This window comes from Oncorhynchus clarkii, chromosome 18 (assembly GCF_045791955.1).
Source record: "Oncorhynchus clarkii lewisi isolate Uvic-CL-2024 chromosome 18, UVic_Ocla_1.0, whole genome shotgun sequence".
NCBI classification, from domain to species: domain Eukaryota; kingdom Metazoa; phylum Chordata; class Actinopteri; order Salmoniformes; family Salmonidae; genus Oncorhynchus; species Oncorhynchus clarkii.
In genome coordinates, this window is record NC_092164.1 from 56,023,387 (window position 1) to 56,044,842 (window position 21,456).

At 43.0% G+C, this 21,456-nt stretch overlaps 1 protein-coding gene across 2 annotated transcripts; it reads left to right on the plus strand.

Moving 5' to 3' along the window:
- Positions 1–1,944: 1,944 nt before the first annotated feature.
- Positions 1,945–21,442, plus strand: LOC139373731 (gasdermin-E-like). Of its 2 annotated transcripts, none has more exons than XM_071114645.1 (10): positions 1,945–2,248; positions 3,669–3,906; positions 4,078–4,270; positions 14,063–14,243; positions 14,468–14,588; positions 14,841–14,996; positions 15,465–15,592; positions 15,976–16,165; positions 17,873–17,943; positions 18,895–21,442. In XM_071114645.1, the coding sequence occupies exons 2-10, from the start codon at positions 3,696–3,698 to the stop codon at positions 19,117–19,119; spliced, it is 1,476 nt and encodes a 491-aa protein (XP_070970746.1). In that variant the 5' UTR covers positions 1,945–2,248; positions 3,669–3,695; the 3' UTR covers positions 19,120–21,442. The 2 variants fall into 2 exon arrangements, with proteins under 2 accessions (XP_070970746.1, XP_070970747.1); XM_071114646.1 differs by having other exon boundaries at positions 2,069–2,248; positions 18,949–19,514.
- Positions 21,443–21,456: the final 14 nt, after the last annotated feature.

Sequence of the window (21,456 nt, forward strand, 5' to 3'; positions counted from 1 at the left end):
ATCATTCTTAAATGGAAGTTTGGAACCACCAAGACTCTTCCTAGAACTGGCTGCCCGGCTAAACTGTGCATTCGGGGGAGAAGGGCCTTGGTCAGGGAGCTGACCAAGAACACGATGGTCACTCTGACAGAGTTCCAGAGTTCCTCTGTGGAGATGGGAGAACCTTCCAGAAGGACAACCATCTCTGCAGCACTCCAACAATCAGGCCTTTATGGTAGAGGGGCCAGACAGAAGCCACACCTCAGTAAAAGGCACATGACAGCCCACTTGGAGTTTGCCGAAGGCACCTAAAGGACTCTCAGACCATGGGAAACAAGATTCTCTGGTGTGATGAAACCAAGATTGAACTCTTTGGCCTGAATGACAAGCATCACATTTGGAGGAAACCAGGCAGCATTCCTACGGTGAAGCATGGTGGTGGCAGCGTCATGCTGTGGTTATGTTTTTCAGCGGCAGGGACTGGGAGACTAGTCGGGATTGAGGCAAAGATGAACGGAGAAAAGTACAGAGAGATCCTTGATGAAAACCTACTCCAGAGCGCTCAGGACCTCAAACTGGGCGAAGATTCAGCTTCCAGCAGGACAACGACATTAAGCACACAGCCAAGAGAATGGAGGAGTGGCTTCGGGACAAGTCTCTGAATGTCCTTGAGTGGCCCAGCCAGAGCCCGGACTTCAACCTGATCGAACATCTCTGAAAATAGCTGTGCAGCAAAGCAACCATCCAAGCTGACAGAGCTTGAGAGGATCTGCAAAGAAGAATGGGAGAAACTCCCCAAATACAGTTGTGCCAAGCTTGTAGCGACATACCCAAGAAGACTCGAGGCTGTAATCGCTGCCAAAGTACAGGGTCTGAATACTTCTATATATACTAATATTTCTGTATTTATTTATTGCAAAAAATTCAAAACCACTTTTTTTTGCTTTATCATTGTGTGTAGGTTGATGAGAGGAAAAAACGATTTAATAAATTTTAGAATAATGCTGTAACTTAACAAAATGTGGGAAAAGTCAAGGTGTCTGAATACTTTCAGAAGGCACTGTACAGTATGTTGGCGATAAGTGGTTCTTGGTGGTGATTGGGTCAGGGGGGAAGGGTGTGGTCATTGAGATCTAGAGATAGGCTATTGACCTATTTCTGTGCATAACAGGCCCACACACTTTCACAATAACACACTATTCTCTCATGTTCACAAGGTCAATATAACTGTGAAATACACATTTTTATTGTCGATGTTATGACACTGTTGTAAAAAGTGTTCTTCCCACTCTGAAAACAGAATAAGGCTTGACTTCCCTCATATTTCAAGTCATAGTACAAAGAAGAAGTTATGCTTGGGTTCCCATTAGGACAAATCCCATTAGGACAAATCCTGATTTGAGAAACACTTTGGGGAATTCACTTGACTTGATGTGTGCATGTTTGGGGGGAAAACTCCAAATTTGGTCATTGTCACATTGACATGGGCACAATATTAGGCTATAGCATTTACAGCACAGAGTAGGTCTACATTCTCTCACACTGAATCACTATGTTCAACCACTACTGCCCTCTTAACGTCTGGTACAACCATTGCTTCCTCTAATGCATAACCAACACACGCACAGTCTTTCACCGCTTCTGGTGACCTCTTATCCAGCTTGTTGAATAATAGTCATGTTATGCTCTAAATAAATGTATACCGGTTAAAATATATGGAATGAATCAATGACAAGGGGCAAGTCCGCGCTTGTCAGAAAAGTACACACACACACACACACACACACACACACACACACACACACACACTGCTCATATGATAACAATTACCTCCGTACAACCCCCAGAATGTGGTGGTGTGGTGGCAGCAAAGTCCGCTCTCCCCGGTTTACAGAAGTAGGACCCAACCCACTCTGTCTGACTGATAACTCTCTGCTCCAATCGATACCATAAAAATCTTCGGACAGCCTATAGTGTCGTTGTGAGTGTGTAGCGGTACTCATTTCAACATAATGTAAAATAATACATAAAGTAGCGGGGTTATTATCAATAGTCTACTATCTGTGTAACGGAGCACAACAGTTTAAATGTGAATTGCTAAGAACAGGGAATTTGGATAGTTTGACATTTTCTTGCGCTGCTGTTTGGAGTGACTACGGTGAGTTTTACGCGTGCCAGAACCGACATTCCAGAAGTGACAGGCCACGGGACTGGTGCTTTTTTGGAGGCGCTACACGCGATCCTTGTTATCATTCCAGACTACGAAAAGGTATGCTAATAATAAACCTGTGTCTTTTGTGTTAAATGGCCTGCCAAATGAAACTTAAAAAAAAAAAAACATTATAATGTTTGTGTTTTACAGACTTCTCTTCCCACCTTATTGAAACCTCACAGCATATATGAAATAAAACGTTTTGGATCATGTATTTATTTCCCCCTGGTGCCACATATCATTGCGTAACAGTATAGCTTCCGTCCCTCGCCTCGCCCCAGGGACCTTCTGCACACATCGACAACAATCACGATCGATACACCGTTACCCATCGCTCCACAAAAGCCACGGCCAATGCAGAGCAAAGGAAACAACTACTTCAAGGTCTCAGAGCGAGTAACGTCGCCGATTGAAACGCTATTAGTACGCACCCGCTAACTAGCTAGCCATTTCACACCGGTTACATTTGTAACCTCAAAATTCACATTGCTTTTGTATACCTTATGTTTACTGCTGTTAGTGATGGCTTTCTGTCAATAACATCAATGATTTACTTCTCACTTTTTATTGGAATTCCTAATCCGAGTCATGCGTTATTTGCTTATTGCGCAGAAGAGCGTGCTAGTGATTATGACCTCATGGCTCAAGTCACTTACAGTAGTGGGTGGGCAGTATAAGAGATGGGGAGAAGGTCCTATTTACCAAAATTGCGATTTCCCTGCCCACTATATGAGCCAATACACTGAAAGAACCTGTATTCAGGGTAGAGTTATAGTCAGTGGTTTGATGGACTGAAAGGAAGGCGGTGTTGTGATAACACGTTTCGATATCCATATATTACTGATATCTACCATCCCCTCGTGATCTCTCTCCCTGAACAGTCTTTCCCTCTCTAGTCATTATTCATTCCTTCTCCTATCCTGCATGTCTTTTTTCCTTGTTTATTTGAAAGTTTCCACACTGAGATGTATTAAGCTCTTCTCTTTCTCTCTCCTCCCTCTTTTCTCTCCCTGTTTTTGTGCTATCGTCCCTCTCTTTCTCCCTTTCTCTCCCCTGCTCTCCCTCTAGATTGCTTTAAATATTTATACTTTGAAAACTGAGCTGCTAGAATGTGGAGGGCGAGGGATGGAGTTAGGGGATGGCGTGTTGTTGTTAATGGTGTTACCACTCAGGGGACTTCCCTCTTGTCCAATCAGTGAGTCATACAGTACTATGATCTATGTTTGAACACACTGTTGGTTGACAGTGACATAGTAGGACAACACACACATGCACCTGCTACACATCTGAAGGGGAATTCTAAGGGGAAATTTGAGGAAATACCGTATGAGATTTGGAGATCACAAAAAAAAACAGCAGTCATAAAATCTTTGTATGATTCATTTTGGTAGGGAATAGGGACGCAGGTGGGAGATATAGATGAGCCAGGGGCAACTTCATCTTACTCCAGTGTTACTGTGACTCTGCCTTCCTCCAGGTGTTGGGCCCTGCCTCTTCATAGGTGATGTTTGCCAAGGCAACTGCAACATTTGTTCGTCAGATCGACCCAGATGGAACCCTGATCTCGGTCTCCCGCCTTAATGACTCAGACAAGTTGGTTCCCATGGCGCTGGTTGTCAAGCGCAACCGTTTCTGGTTCTGGCAACGGCCCAAGTACCTGCCATCTGACTTCACACTCAGTCACCTGTTGCTAGGAGACAAAGAACTCACTCCAGGTAAAGTAGGGCCATTGTTACTCCTCATATACATCTCACAAGCTGTACATCTCATCTTTTTTTCCCCACACACAACTGTCTAAAACATACAGCCATTCATAACTAACATAGACAGAGTAGGAGTCAGAGAGGTAATGTCTTCATACGGCACTTGTCTCTGTACTCTCTCAGACGTGTCTGAATCAGACTTCCTGTCCTATGAGGGGAGGTTTGGAGACAACCTGAGTGGGAAGCTGGATGCCAAGGCTGGATCCATCAGTGTCAATGTGGAGGGGCGGTGCTCCTCAAAGCTCCAATTATCATTCGGCAAGCTGAAAAAGCAAGATGTTGATGTGCAGAAGCTACTGCTGGCCTCCAATGACAGGTACTGTACTGTAAATAGACATACTGTCACTTTCGTCATATTGATGATATCAAGGCGTGATAAGCATACATTCTTCTTTTAATGAAGGAAAAACACTAAACAAACTAACAAAGAAACAAAACTAACGTGAAGTGAGATGCTTATATATACAGTGCCTTGCGAAAGTATTCGGCCCCCTTGAACTTTGCGACCTTTTGCCACATTTCAGGCTTCAAACATAAAGATATAAAACTGTATTTTTTTGTGAAGAATCAACAACAAGTGGGACACAATCATGAAGTGGAACGACATTTATTGGATATTTCAAACTTTTTTAACAAATCAGAAACTGAAAAATTGGGCGTGCAAAATTATTCAGCCCCCTTAAGTTAATACTTTGTAGCGCCACCTTTTGCTGCGATTACAGCTGTAAGTCGCTTGGGGTATGTCTCTATCAGTTTTGCACATCGAGAGACTGAAATTTTTTCCCATTCCTCCTTGCAAAACAGCTCGAGCTCAGTGAGGTTGGATGGAGAGCATTTGTGAACAGCAGTTTTCAGTTCTTTCCACAGATTCTCGATTGGATTCAGGTCTGGACTTTGACTTGGCCATTCTAACACCTGGATATGTTTATTTTTGAACCATTCCATTGTAGATTTTGCTTTATGTTTTGGATCATTGTCTTGTTGGAAGACAAATCTCCGTCCCAGTCTCAGGTCTTTTGCAGACTCCATCAGGTTTTCTTCCAGAATGGTCCTGTATTTGGCTCCATCCATCTTCCCATCAATTTTAACCATCTTCCCTGTCCCTGCTGAAGAAAAGCAGGCCCAAACCATGATGCTGCCACCACCATGTTTGACAGTGGGTATGGTGTGTTCAGGGTGATGAGCTGTGTTGCTTTTACGCCAAACATAACGTTTTGCATTGTTGCCAAAAAGTTCAATTTTGGTTTCATCTGACCAGAGCACCTTCTTCCACATGTTTGGTGTGTCTCCCAGGTGGCTTGTGGCAAACTTTAAACACTTTTTATGGATATCTTTAAGAAATGGCTTTCTTCTTGCCACTCTTCCATAAAGGCCAGATTTGTGCAATATACGACTGATTGTTGTCCTATGGACAGAGTCTCGCACCTCAGCTGTAGATCTCTGCAGTTCATCCAGAGTGATCCTGGGCCTCTTGGCTGCATCTCTGATCAGTCTTCTCCTTGTATGAGCTGAAAGTTTAGAGGGACGGCCAGGTCTTGGTAGATTTGCAGTGGTCTGATACTCCTTCCATTTCAATATTATCGCTTGCACAGTGCTCCTTGGGATGTTTAAAGCTTGGGAAATCTTTTTATATCCAAATCCGGCTTTAAACTTCTTCACAACAGTATCTCGGACCTGCCTGGTGTGTTCCTTGTTCTTCATGATGCTCTCTGCGCTTTTAACGGACCTCTGAGACTATCACAGTGCAGGTGCATTTATACGGAGACTTGATTACACACAGGTGGATTGTATTTATCATCATTAGTCATTTTGGTCAACATTGGATCATTCAGAGATCCTCACTGAACTTCTGGAGAGAGTTTGCTGCACTGAAAGTAAAGGGGCTGAATAATTTTGCACGCCCAATTTTTCAGTTTTTGATTTGTTAAAAAAGTTTGAAATATCCAATAAATGTTGTTCCACTTCATGATTGTGTCCCACTTGTTGTTGATTCTTCACAAAAAAAATACAGTTTTATATCTTTATGTTTGAAGCCTGAAATGTGGCAAAAGGTTGCAAAGTTCAAGGGGGCCGAATACTTTCGCAAGGCACTGTATATATAAATATATATAAAAGCAACTAACCATAGACAATAACCCACAAAACCAAAATGGTAAATGGCAATTTTTTATTTCACCTTTATTTAACCAGGTAGGCAAGTTGAGAACAAGTTCTCATTTACAATTGCGACCTGGCCAAGATAAAGCAAAGCAGTTCGACAGGTACAACAACACAGAGTTACACATGGAGTAAAGCAAACATACAGTCAATAATATAGTAGAAAAATAAGTCTATATACACAATGTGAGCAAATGAGGTGAGATAAGGGAGGTAAAGGCAAAAAAGGCCATGGTGGCGAAGTAAATACAATATAGCAAGTAAAAAATGTAAAAATAAACACTGGAATGGTAGATTTGCAGTGGAAGAATGTGCAAAGTAAAGATAGAAATAATGGGGGTGCAAAGGAGCAAAATAAATAAATAAATACAGTAAGGGGAGAGGTAGTTGTTTGGGCTAATTATAGATGGGCTATGTACAGGTGCAGTAATCTGTGAGCTGCTTTGACAGCTGCTAATGAGGGGGATAAGTGTTTCCAGTTTCAGAGATTTCAGTTCGTTCAACCTACAGATACCTAGACATACAAAAACCCAACCCCAAGACCAGAGAGCTGTGTAAGGACATCAGGGATACAATTGTAGACCTGCACAAGGCTGGGATGGGCTACAGGACAATAGGCAAGCAGCTTGGTGAGAAGGCAACAACTGTTGGCGCAATTATTAGAAAATGGAAGAAGTTCAAGATGACGGTCAATCACCCTCGTTCTGAGGCTCCATGCAAGATCTCACCTCGTGGGGCATCAATGATCATGAGGAAGGTGAGGGATCAGCCCAGAACTACACGGCAGGACCTGGTCAATGACCTGAAGAGAGCTGGGACCACATTCGCAAAGAAAACCATTAGTGACACACTACGCCACCATGGATTAAAATCCTGCAGTGCACGCAAGGTCCCCCTGCTCAAGCCAGCATATGTCCAGGCCCGTCTGGAGTTTTCCAATGACCGTCTGGATGATCCAGAAGAGGAATGGTAGAAGGTCATGTGGTCTGATGAGACAAAAATAGAGCTTTTTGGTCTAAACTCCACTCGCCGTATTTGGAGGAAGAAGAAGGATGAGTACAACCCCAAGAACCGTGAAGCATGGAGGTGGAAACATCATTCTTTGGGGATGCTTTTCTGCAAAGGGGACAGGACGACTGCACCGTATTGAGGGGAGGATGGATGGGGCCATGTATCGCGAGATCTTGGCCAACAACCTCCTTCCCTCAGTAAGAGCATTGAAAATGCGTCGTGGCTGGGTCTTCCAGCATGACAATGACCCGAAACAAACAGCCAGGGCAACTAAGGAGTGGCTCCGTAAGAAGCACCTCAAGGTCCTGGAGTGGCCTAGCCAGTCTCCAGACCTGAACCCAATAGAAAATCTTTGGAGGGAGCTGAAAGTCCGTATTGCCCAGCGACAGCCCCGAAACCTGAAGGATCTGGAGAAGATCTGTATGGAGGAGTGGGCCAAAATCCCTGCTGCAGTGTGTGCAAACCTGGTCAAGAACTACAGGAAACGTATGATCTCTGTAATTGAAAATAAAGATTTCTGTACCAAATATTAAGTTCTGCTTTTCTGATGTATCAAATACTTATGTCAAGCAATAAAATGCAAATTAATTACTTAAAAATCATACAATGTGATTTTCTGGATTTTTATAGAACCTTACCAGAATTACAGACCTCTACATGCTTTGTAAGTAGGAAAACCTGCAAAATCTGCAGTGTATCAAATACTTGTTCTCCCCACTGTACCCACCCTGGTCACACCCTGACCTGACCTAAATAATACAGAAAACATAGATAACTAAGGTCAGGGTGTGACAGTACCCCTCCAAAGGTGCGGACTCCCGACTGAAAACCTGAACTTATAGGGGAGGGTCCAGGTGGACATCTACCCTGGGTCGCGGCTCTGGTTCTGGACGCCGCTCCCCATCTTTACCCTGGTCCCTCCGCCTTTGTTGAGCTGAACCGTGGCTCATTGCCGGAGGCTCTGGACATTACTGTCGGTGGACGCTCTGGACTGTGTACTGTCGCCGGACGCTCTGGACTGGGTACTGTCGCCGGACGCTCTGGACTGGGTACTGTCGCCGGACGCTCTGGACTGGGTACTGTCGCCGGACGCTCTGGACTGGGTACTGTCGCCGGACGCTCTGGACTGGGTACTGTCGCCGGACGCTCTGGACTGGGTACTGTCGCCGGACGCTCTGGACTGGGTACTGTCGCCGGACGCTCTGGACTGGGTACTGTTGCCGGACGCTCTGGACTGGGTACTGTCGCCGGACGCTCTGGACTGGGTACTGTCGGTGGACGCTCTGGACTGGGTACTGTCGCCGGACGCTCTGGACTGGGTACTGTCGCCGGACGCTCTGGACTGGGTACTGTCGCCGGACGCTCTGGACTGGGTACTGTCGCCGGACGCTCTGGACTGGGTACTGTCGCCGGACGCTCTGGACTGGGTACTGTCGCCGGACGCTCTGGACTGGGTACTGTCGCCGGACGCTCTGGACTGGGTACAGTCGCCGGACACTCTGGACTGGGTACTGTCGCCGGACGCTCTGGACTCCCGAGGCGCACCTTAGGCCTGGTGCGTAGTTTCGGCACTGGTGGTACTGGGCTGGTGACACGCACCTGAGGGCGAGTGCGGGGAGGAGGAACAGGGCGTACTGGACCCTGGAGGCGCACTGGAGGCCTGATGCATGGTGCCGGTACTGGTGGTACGGGCTGGTGTGACACGCACCTCAGGGCGAGTACGAGGAGCAGGAACAGGACGTACTGTCCTCCACCAACTCAACAACTCCCCCTACTCCTCGGCTCCGCCGACTGCTCCATGTGCCCCCCCCCAATTGTTTTTCTTGGGGTTTCTGTGGTTGCCTTGACTCCTTGTATCGTCACCTTTCCTCCTGTGCTATCTCCACATGCTTCCATGACAGGGTCTTGTCCCCTGCCATTACCTCCTCCCAGGTCCAGGATGTCCTCCACTCATCTTTCTCCCGGGACCAGGATGTCCTCCACTCATCTTTCTCCCAGGACCAGGATGTCCGCTCCTCATTCACACGCTGCTTGGTCCTGGTTTGGTGGGTTATTCTGTCACGTTCGTCATATTGATGAGACCAAGGCGCAGCGTGATGAGAATACATTCTTCTTTTAACGAAGGAAAAACACTAAACAAACTAACAAAACGAACGTGAAGAGATATATAACGAGTGCTGACATGCAACTAACCATAGACAATAACCCACAAAACCATAGACAATAACCCACAAAACCAAAAATGGGAAATGGCAACCTAAATAAGATCCCCAATCAGAGACAACAATAAACAGCTGTCTCTGATTGGGAACCAATTCAGGCCACCATAGACCTACAGATACCTAGACATACAAAAAAAACATAGATATAGAAAAACCCCTAGAAAAGACAAAAAACACACATACCCACCCTCGTCACACCCTGACCTGACCAAAATAATACAGAAAACATAGATAACTAAGGTCAGGGCGTGATACATACACATAGATGAATATACAGACACACACTCACTCATTCATACATGCTGTACAAGCATCCGCATCTCTCTCTCTTCCTAAATCTCTCCATCTCTGTTTCTGATTCCTTTTTCTCACCAGACCCAGTCTCTCCAGTTTTGGTCATTCAGTCAAGTCCAAAATGATTGGCACACTTGATAAAGATTCACAAAAAAGACTGTATGGAATAAATACACTGAACAAAAATATAAACGCAACATGTAAAGTGTTGGTCCCATATTTCATGAGCTGGAAATAAAATACTTTTTCCATATGCATTTCTCTCAAATGTTGTACACATTTGTTTACATCCCTGTTATTGATAATATCTCCTTTACCAAGATAATCCATACACCTGACATGTGTGGCATATCAAGAAGCTGATTAAACAGCATGATCATTACAGAGGTGCACCTTGTGCTGGGGACAATAGAAGGCCACACTAAAATGTGCAGTTTTGTCACACAACACAATGAATGCCACATATGTCTCAAATTTTGAGGGAGCGTACAATTGGCATTCTGACTGCAGGAATGTCCACCAGAGCTGTTTCCAGAGAATTTAATGTTCATTTCTCTACCATAAGACACCTCCAATGTTGTTTTAGAGAATTTGGCTGTACGTCCAACCGGCCTCACAAGTGTAGACCACGTGTAACCACGCCAGCCCAGGACCTCCACATCCGGGTTCTTCACCTGCAGGATCGTCTGAGACCAGACAGCTGATAAAACTGTGGGTTTGCACAAACAAATAATTTTTGCACAAACTGTCAGAAGCCATCTCCGGGAAGCTCACCTCTGTGCTCGTCGTCCTCACCAGGGTCTTGACCTGACTGCAGTTTGGTGTCGTAACTGACTTCAGTGGGCAAATGCTCACCGTTGATGGCCACTGGCACGCTGGACAATGAACACAATTGAATTTTATTCGTGGTCATTTGAATGCACAGAGATACCATGAGGAGCTCCAGAGGGCCATTGTCGCGCCAACCCTTTAAGCACCAACTGTCAGAGCAGCTCACATATTACTGCACCTGTACATAGCCCACCTATAATTTAGCCCTATCAACTACCTCTTTCCCAACTGTATTTAATTTATTTATTTATTTTGCTCCTTTGCACCCCATTATTTTTATTTCTACTTTGCACATTCTTCCATTGCAAAACTACCATTCCAGTGTTTTACTTGCTATATTGTATTTACCTTGCCACCAAGGCCTTTTTTGCCTTTACCTCCCTTCTCACCTCATTTGCTCACATTGTATATAGACTTGTTTATACTTTATTATTGACTGTATGTTTGTTTTACTCCATGTGTAACTCTGTGTTGTTGTACCTGTCGAACTGCTTTGCTTTATCTTGGCCAGGTCGCAATTGTAAATGAGAACTTGTTCTCAACTTGCCTACCTGGTTAAATAAAGGTGAAATAAATAAATAAATAAAGAAATTCATCCGCCGCTATCTCCTCATGTTTCAGCATGATAATGCATGGCCCCATGTTGCAAGGATTCCTGGAAGCTGAAAATGTCCCAGTTCTTCCATGGCCTGCATACTCACCAGACATGTCACCCATTGAGCATATTTGAGATTCTCTGGATTGACGTGTATGACAGCGTATTCCAGTTTCCGCCAATATCCAGCAACTTCTCACAGCCAGTGAAGAGGAGTGGGACAACATTCCACATTCCACCATCAACAGCCTGATCAACTCCATGTGAAGGAGATGTGTCGCCCTGCTTGAGGCAAATGGTGGTCACACCAGATACTGACTGGTTTTCTGATCCACGCCCCTACCTTTAAAAAAAAAACTTATCTGTGACCAACAGAGGCATATAAGTACTCCCAGTCATGTGAAATCCATAGATTAGACCCTAATGAAGCTATTTCAGTTGACTGATTTCCTTCTATGAACTGAAATCTTTGAACTTGTTGCATGTTGCATTGATCTTTTTGTTCAGTGTAATAATATACTGAGCTATATTGTATGCAATTGGTTTTTGGAAAATAATTTTATACTAATACAATAGAAAAAACAAAGATATTTTGTTTAACAAGTAATACAATAATATTTTTTTTTAAAGAAAGGGGTCAAAATGATTGGCACCCCTGTTTTCAATATCTCACCTTGTGAGGATAGTGACACTGACTTTTTCTCAAATGAGTTGGAGAACACATTGGGAGGGATCTTAGACCATTCCTCCATACAGAATTTTTCCAGATCCTTGATATTCTTCATCTGCTCTTATGGACGGCCCTCTTCAATTCAAACCACAGGTTTTCAATGGGGTTCAAGTCCGGAGACTGAGATGGCCATTTCAAAATGTTGATTTTGTGATTAATTAACCATTTCTTTGTGAGTTTTGATGTATGCTTGGGGTTATTGTCTTACTGGAAGATCCACTTGCGGCCAAGTTTTAAGAGGCAACTAGCTTTTTGGCTAAAATGTCCTGGTACTTGTTAAAGTTAATGATGCCGTTGACCTTAACAAGTGACCCAGGACCAGTGGAATCAAAAAAGCCCCATAACATCAAAGATCCACCACCATATTTTACAGTAGGTATGAGGTTATTTTCTGCTCATGCATTCTCATTTCAATGCCAAACCCACCACTGGTATGCGTCGCCAAAGAGCTCTATTTTCATGTCACCTGACTATAGAACCAGATAGAGGTCTACCTGTGCCCAGCACCTGCCCCTTTGCCCTCCCACTGACCAAGTACCCTTTTGGGTGGTGGTATATATATTTTTCGGTGTACAGTTTTGGTCATCGTTGTCCTAAACCCCTTACCTCCAAGTCGTTGTGACGTTGTCAGGTTTGCCACCCCTAGCCTTGCGTTGTCCTTCGGCCTGCCCTGTATGGAGCTCATGTGTGCCATGTTGTCTTTTTCTTTCCTGTATGCAGTAACCTGTACCCAGTATCCAAACATGCACGGCTTGAAATGCAGTCACCGGTTAAGTGTGTATAGCAAGCTACCTAGTTTACATATCAACAGCACTGCCACAGCAGCATACCATTTGATTAACACCCGATAACACTTGATTTCCATCATCCTTAATATTCCGTCTGGTTGGCTGATAGCCTATGCACAGACTGCAGCACCTCATCATTGCCACGGAAGGGTGCTGGAGGTGGTGCAGCACCTCTGATGAATTGAAACACATTTACATTACTGCTGTCTGTTCAGAAAGAAATGAAACAATTCAGAATAGTCTACTACACCATGAGAATTTATCCGCAGAGGATCAATAGATTATTTTAACAACTAACCTAGCTGTTGATGGTGTGTAGCCCAATAACAAGGTATAGCGTACAGTCAGGAATGTGTGGCAAATCTGTCAATGAACAGCATGCACACAAAACATTATTTGAAATACAATCGCGGGAAAACACAGGTTAGAAAGCAAATAGCTCCTGCTGAAAAGAGAAGACTCAACATTTTCTGCTATAGGCTACCAACATATTTTATCAACTTATACAAGAGAGAGATAGGCTTTTGGCACGAGTGCATCGGCCATCACTTGCGAGTGAGCTGCGCATCATTCGGTGAGTCAGTGAAACTGGAAAGCTTTTCCCGTACACGTGTGGCTACTAAAATTTGTTTGGGGCTGCCTCTCGTGCTTCCGTCGTTGACTTAACTCCTCGTATCGTCACCGTTCCTCTCTCATCTGCTCTCTTGTTATGAATTTAGAGATAAAAAATTATGAAATTCAATCCTTTTTTTCAAGGTGGGGGGGTGCCCTTTTTCAGATTGAACACCTGCCCCCTGAAAGGTCTGTGCAGTTCCTATCCAAGTGTGAAGGCGTTTACATTGTTTCCTATCCAAGTGTGAAGGCGTTTCCATTGTTTCCTATCCAAGTGTGAAGGCGTTTACATTGTTTCCTATCCAAGTGTGAAGGCGTTTACATTGTTTCCTATCCAAGTGTGAAGGCGTTTCCATTGTTTCCTATCCAAGTGTGAAGGCGTTTCCATTGGTTCCTATTCAAGTGTAAAGGCATTTTCATTGGTTGGATGAAAATGAAAATAGTGCTCTTTGCACACCTGGTGAGGTATTGAAAGGTATTGAAAACTGGGGTGCCAATAATCTTTACCACTGTCTTTTTTAGATTAAAAAAAAGATTTCTGAGTACCTTAGTTGGAAAAGCACTATATAAATCCAATAATTATTATTATTTAATTATAATTATTACTTGTTAAACAAAATCTCCTTCTCTGAGCAATTTATATTACTTGTTAAACAAAATCTCCTTCTCAGAGCAATTGTATTAGTATAAAATAATATAATTTCCCCTTTTTTTGTTGAGTACAATACAGCTCAGTATTTGTATTATTTATTTGATCCATCTGTGTATTCATCTACAGTGTGTGTATGTCTATGTGCAGTACTGTACCTGTCATTGGAGGCAAGCAGTAGCCTCTTCAGCTTTCTGAACCCCCCATCTCTGTGTGTAGGGTGGTGGACATGCAGCATGTGCTGGTGCAGCAGAGTCAGAAGCATGCAGAGGTGTTTGCTGTGTTGAAGGAGAGGATCCTGACCACCACCCCCTGCTCCATCTCAGAACAGGTCCAGGAGCAGGGCACCTGCCAGGGGGTTCTGGGACTACTGGGCAAACTGGGGACGCACTCTGTAAAGGTGGGTTGTGGAAGAGAAAAGGAGATACGGAGAGAAAGCGAGAGGGAGAGAGAGAGAGAGAGAGAGACTGGGGAGTGTTGTTACATGTTTTAACATGTTAGTTGTGCCAGGTGTGTGTTACGTTATTACACGTCTTTTCTATGTGTTATTGAGTATATATTTGTTTTGTTTGTGTATCACACCAGGTGTGTGTTATTACATGTTATTACACGTGTGTATATCAGGTGTGTGTGCAGGAGAATAGCGGTATAGAGATGGACAGTGACGTTTCCTTGGAGATTCCACCTCTCACTGTCATCGCCTACAGCCTCATAGAGCTAGAGGTCAGGAAAGACGGACACTATGGTGAGTATGTATGTGTGTGTATACGTGTGTGTGTGTGTCACCCACTCAAGGTACTATTACGTTGCAATTCTACAAGGTGAGTTACTTATTCTCCTCCTCTTTGTCTCGCTCTCTGTCTCTCTCTCTTTCTCTCTCGTTCTTTCTTTCCCTCTCTCTCTCTTTATCTCCCTCTCTCTCTCTCGCTCTCTCTCTCTCTCTCCCTCTCTCTTTTTGGCTATTTTTCTCTCTTTCTCTCTCGCTCTGTATTTTCAGAGCTGTGTCTACAGCATGGTACTCTTGGAGGATTCGAGGCAGACTCTGGGAAGACCTCGCCTTCCCAGGATTCCTTTGATACTCTGTGTGTTGTGGACGGGCTGGAGTGGGCGGAGGAGATTCCTGAAGGAGCACCACTCAGCGCACTGCAGAAAAGTATGTGTGTTTGTGTGTGTTTCATTCATTCATCCATTCATTCATTTATTGTTGATCCAGGAATGTCAGTTGAGGATTTTAGTTCCCTTTTTTTGTGGACGTTTAGGTATACACCAGTTGATTTGACCAACATGTCAGTGTGTTTGTGTGTGATAGTGTGTCAATATGCCCTATGTATAAAAGAGGAATTGAAATCTGTAGACAGTTATTCTACAGCAGAAATCGAGGATTGACTCTTCCTCTTTTTATCAAATGAATGATACTGAGAGAGGAAGTGCAGTGCTGAGTTTGCCTAACTTTGGATAAAAGCATTTAACATTGGGGACATTTTCACGCACAGAATCAGACTGAGAGGAATTTCTCTGTTAGCATCCTACAGTGGTCTATTCCTCATATTGTGACTGACGTGTCATGAGAAAAGTGAGCCTGAGAGGCAAGCTCTGATTGTTTATTTATCTCCCTCTACAGACTTGCAGGACTTGGAGGTCTATCTACATCAGTTAGTGGTTCTTCCAGAGTCTACCCGGTCCACTCTGTTCCAGAGACTCTGTGAGGTTCTAGTGGACAGAACCACACTCACGGTTCTGGAACACACGGTTAGTGGCACAGTGGCCAAGGCCAAAAGTAGTGCACTATAAGGGAATAGGGTGCCATTTGGGATGCAGTGCTTATCTGATAGCATTGTTTTGTGGACCTTTTAGATCAGGCACAGTCATATCTGTGACAGTTATGATTTGGTTATATTTGTATTCATTGCTTTCTCTCTCTCTCTCTTTCTCTCTCTAGCTCTCTCTCTCTCTCTATCACTCTTTATCTCTCTATATCTCCCTCTCCCTCTCTCTCTCTCTCTCAATTCAGTTCAATTCAAAGGGTTTTATTGGCATGGGAAGCATGTTTACATTGCCAAAGAAAGTGAAATGGATAGAAAACAATGACAAATCTACAGTAAACATTACATCTCTCTCTCTCTTTCTCTCAGTTGGAGGGGTTGTGTAGAGGTGAGGACCTTGACCCCACAGAGGTAAAGGAGTTGTCTGTTTCTCAGATCAAATCTGTCTCCGCCCTATCGGACCTGGTCCAGAAATTCCCACCAAATGAGATACAGGCTGAAGGAACCTCCATCCCCCTCCATCTGACTGCCACTCACCTGCTGGTTAGCGCCTTGGAGGGTGAGAGTGTGTGTGTGTATGTGTATATATATCTATATACAGTGTGGAGAACAAGTATTTGATACACTGAGAATTTTGCAGGTTTTCCAACTTACAAAGCATGTACAGGTCTGTAGTTTTTATCATAGGTACACTTCAACTGTGAGAGACGGAATCTAAAACAAAAATCCAGAAAACACATTGTATGATTTTTAAGTAATTAATTTGCATTTTATTGCATGACATAAGTATTTGATACATCAGAAAAGCAGAACTTAATATTTGGTATAGAAACCTTTGTTTGCAATTACAGAGATCATACGTTTCCTGTAGTTCTTGACCAGGTTTGCACACACTGCAGCAGGGATTTTGGCCCACTCCTCCATACAGACCTCCAGATCCTTCAGGTTTCGGGGCTGTCGCTGGGCAATACGGACTTTCAGCTCCCTCCAAAGATTTTCTATTGGGTTCAGGTCTGGAGACTGGCTAGGCCACTCCAGGACCTTGAGATGTTTCTTACGGAGCCACTCCTTAGTTGCCCTGGCTGTTTGTTTCGGGTCATTGTCATGCTGGAAGACCCAGCCACGACCCATCTTCAATCCTCTTACTGAGGGAAGGAGGTTGTTGGCCAAGATCTCGCGATACATGGCCCCATCCATCCTCCCCTCAATACGGTGCAGTCGTCCTGTCCCCTTTGCAGAAAAGCATCCCCAAAGAATTATGTTTCCACCTCCATGCTTCACGGTTGGGATGGTGTTCTTGGGGTTGTACTCATCCTTCTTCTTCCTCCAAACACGGCGAGTGGAGTTTAGACCAAGAAGCTCTATTTTTGTCTCATCAGACCACATTACTTTCTCCCATTCCTCCTCTGGATCATCCAGATGGTCATTGGCAAACTTCAGACGGGCCTGGACATACGCTGGCTTGAGCAGGGGGACCTTGCGTGCGCTGCAGGATTTTAATCCATGACGGCGTAGTGTGTTACTAATGGTTTTCTTTGAGACTGTGATCCCAGCTCTCTTCAGGTCATTGACCAGGTCCTGCCGTGTAGTTCTGGGCTGATCCCTCACCCTCCTCATGATCATTGATGCCCCACAAGGTAAGATCTTGCATGGAGCCTCAGACCGAGGGTGATTGACCGTCATCTTGAACTTCTTCCATTTTCTAATAATTGCGCCATCAGTTGTTACCTTCTCACCAAGCTGCTTGCCTATTGTCCTGTAGCCCATCCCAGCCTTGTGCAGGTCTACAATTGTATCCCTGATGTCCTTACACAGCTCTCTGGTCTTGGCCATTGTGGAGAGGTTGGAGTCTGTTTGATTGAGTGTGTGGACAGGTGTCTTTTATACAGGTAACAAGTTCAAACAGGTGCAGTTAATACAGGTAATGAGTGGAGAACAGGAGGGCTTCTTAAAGAAAAACTAACAGGTCTGTGAGAGCCGGAATTCTTACTGCTTGGTAGGTGATCAAATACTTATGTCATGCAATAAAATGCAAATGAATTACTTAAAAATCATACAATGTGATTTTCTGGATTTTTGTTTAAGATTCTGTCTCTCACAGTTGAAGTGTACCTATGATAAAAATTACAGACCTCTACATGCTTTGTTAGTAGGAAAACCTGCAAAATCGGCAGTGTATCAATTACTTGTTCTCCCCACTGTATATGTGTGTATGTGTGTGTGTGTATGTTGCATTCTCTAACCCCTGTGTTTGGTGTTTCTGTAGCGTTGCCTGATGCTGCTCTGACTCTGCTGGGAGAATCTAGCCCTGATGTCCTGGAAGCCCTCAATACTCTGGTTAGTCTGATTCAATTCCCTATATGATTCTCCCGTCACTATACATGACTCACCATTCACTACTGAAACCCTCAATACTCGGATCAGTCTGATTCAATTCACTATAATATTCCCGAGTCACTTTATATGATTTTACGATTCACGACTCCTGATTCATATCAACTAAACCACTCCATCACAAATAAAATACTTTGATACGAATACTCTGATCCAATATTAGTTCATAACTGTGTTATACAGACAGTAGTCAGGATGAATTATACTGTAGACTGATCCAATATTAGTTCATAACTGTGTTATACAGACAGTAGTCAGGATGAATTATACTGTAGACTGATCCAATATTAGTTCATAACTGTGTTATGCAGACAGTAGTCAGGATGAATTATACTGTAGACTGATCTAATATTAGTTCATAACTGTGTTATACAGACAGTAGTCAGGATTAATTATACTGTAGACTGATCCAATATTAGTTAATAACTATGTTATACCCAGACAATAGTCAAGATGAATTATACTGTAGACTGATCCAATATTAGTTCATAACTGTGTTATACAGACAGTAGTCAGGATGAATTATACTGTAGACTGATCCAATATTAGTTCATAACTGTGTTATACAGACAGTAGTCAGGATGAATTATACTGTAGACTGATCCAATATTAGTTCATAACTGTGTTATACCCAGACAATAGTCAGGATGAATTATACTGTAGACTGATCCAATATTAGTTCATAACTGTGTTATACAGACAGTAGTCAGGATGAATTATACTGTAGACTGATCCAATATTAGTTCATAACTGTGTTATACAGACAGTAGTCAGGATGAATTATACTGTAGACTGATCCAATATTAGTTAATAACTATGTTATACCCAGACAATAGTCAGGATGAATTATACTATAGACTTTGCTCTGTACCTTACTTGTTGTCTGTCCCACAGCTAAAGGTAAATGGTCAGTCCCTCTCCTTTGAGTCACTGCCCCTCCCCTTGCAGGAAGAGGGGGCATTCCATTGGGCAGAGCAGCTCCTCCTCTCCTCCAATGTGATGCTGCGGAGAGAGACTGACAGGCTGTGGGCAGAGACTGGAAAAAAGCCAGGAGTGTTTCCATTGGTCATGTGCATCGCTGTGCAAGGACTTACATCTCTGTACACTGGGAAGGGGTAGGATGTGTGTGCATGGATCAGTATGTTTCAAATATTACATTTTGTGTGAAACTCCAGTGTTTCACTTGTGTGTTTTCCAAATATGCACTCAATGAATTCTGTATTTTTGGTGGCACTAACATTTTTTTTTTACAAACTAATTCTCAATGTAACTGTTTGAATTTGAAAAGCTGTAAAACAATCCACTCCAGAATATGAAGTAAGACTTGTGTTCGAAGAAACACTTTTCAAAAGCTGGACAAGCGGACTTCACCTTACTGTGTTTGGAAAGAAACGCCTCAATCTCAATACACTAAAATGTTGCTCTGACACCCTAGTATTTCACGAAACCTTTACATTCTTTCTGCATGCTCATACAGATAAAACGTGTATACAGAAGATTTTGTTATTTCAAAAGAGAAATGTACAGTATATGCTTATTTTAATATATAATGTTGCTTAAATGACATTTTAAGCTATATGTAACCTACAGTACCAGTCAAATGTTGACACACCTACTCATTCAAGGGTTTTTCTTTATTTGTATATTTTCTACATTGAATAATAATAGTGAAGACATCAAAACAATTAAATAACACATATAGAATCATGTAGTAACCAAAAAAGTGTTAAATTAATTCTTCAGAGTAGTCACCCTTTGCCTTGATGACAGCTTTGCACACTCTTGGCATTCTCTCAACCAGCTTCACCTGGAATGCTTTTCCAACAGTCTTGAAGGAGTTCCCACATATTCTGAGCACTTGTTGGCTGCTTTTCTTTCACTCTGCAGTCCAACTCATTCCAAACCATCTCAATTGGGTTGAGGTTGAGTGATTGTGGAGGTCAGGTCATCTGATGCAGCACTCCATCATTCTCCTTCTTGTTCAAATAGCCCTTAAACAGCCTAGAGGAGTGTTGGGTCATTGTCCTGTTGGAAAACAAATGATAGTCCCAATAAGCGCTAACCAGATGGAATGGTGTATCGCTGCAGAATGCTGTGGTAGCCATGCTGGTTGTGTGCTTTGAATTCTAAATAATCACTGACAGTGTCACCAGCAAAGCAACATCACACCTCCTCCTCCATGCTTCACGGTGGGAACCACACATGCGGAGATCATCCATTCACCTACTCTGCATCTCAAAAATAAATGGCGGTTGGAACCAAAAATATCAAATATCAAAGGACAGATTTCCACCAGTCTAATGCCCATTGCTCATGTTTCTTGGCCCAAGCAAGTCTCTTCTTCTTTTTGGTGGTCTTTAGTAGTGGTTTCTTTGCAGCATTTTGACTATGAATGCCTGATTCATGTAGTCTCCTCTGAACAGTTGATGGTGAGATTTGTCTGTTACTTGAACTCTGTGAAGCATTTATTTGGGCTGCAATTTGAGGTGCAGTTAACTCTAATGAACGTATCCTCTGCAGTAGAGGTAACTCTGGGTCTTCCTTTCCTGTGGCGGTCCTCATGAGAGACAGTTTCATCATAGCACTTGATGGTTTTTGCCACTGCACTTGAAGAAACTTTCAAAGTTCTTGACATTTTCCAGATTGACTGACCTTCCTTCATGTCTTAAAGTAATGATGGACTGTTATTTATCTTTGCTTATTTGAGATGTTCTTGCCATAATATGGACTTGGTCTTTTACCAAATAGGGGTATCTTCTGTATGCCAACCCTACCTTGTCATAACACAACTGATTGGCTCAAACGCAATAAGAAAATCAATTCCACAAATGAACTTTTAATAAGGCACACGTGTTAATTGAAATTCATTCCAGGTGACTACCTCATGAAGCTGGTTGAAAGAATGCCAAGAGTGTGAAAAGCTGTCATCAAGGTAAAGGGTGGCTACTTTGAAGAATCTCAGATATAAAATGTATTTTTTGATTTGTTTAACACTTTTTTGGTTACTACATGATTCCATATGAGTTATTTCATAGTTTGATGTCTTCACTATTTGTCTACAATGTACAAAATAGTACATATAAAGAAAAACCCTTGACTGGTAATGTATATAAACAAAATGTTTATTCAGTTTATGAACATACCACTCACTATCTACAGACAAGATATTCTATAACTCGTTTTGAGATTATGGACTCATCCCAGTTGCTGGTACTGTTAGATCTAGTGGTATGGCTTAGTCAGAATGTGTATGTATGTAGATGTATTACCTCTGCAAAACATCAAGTCATAGCATATTGCTATTTGTTAGATTATCATGCTTTTCAGGAGAATAGCAATATGGTGCATTCTGCAATTTCACAATTCTACATAGTTGCAATGCTGCCACAAAACTATGCATTCTGTGTTTTTAATAAAATATACTGTATATTTATGAACCATCCATTGTCTCTGAAT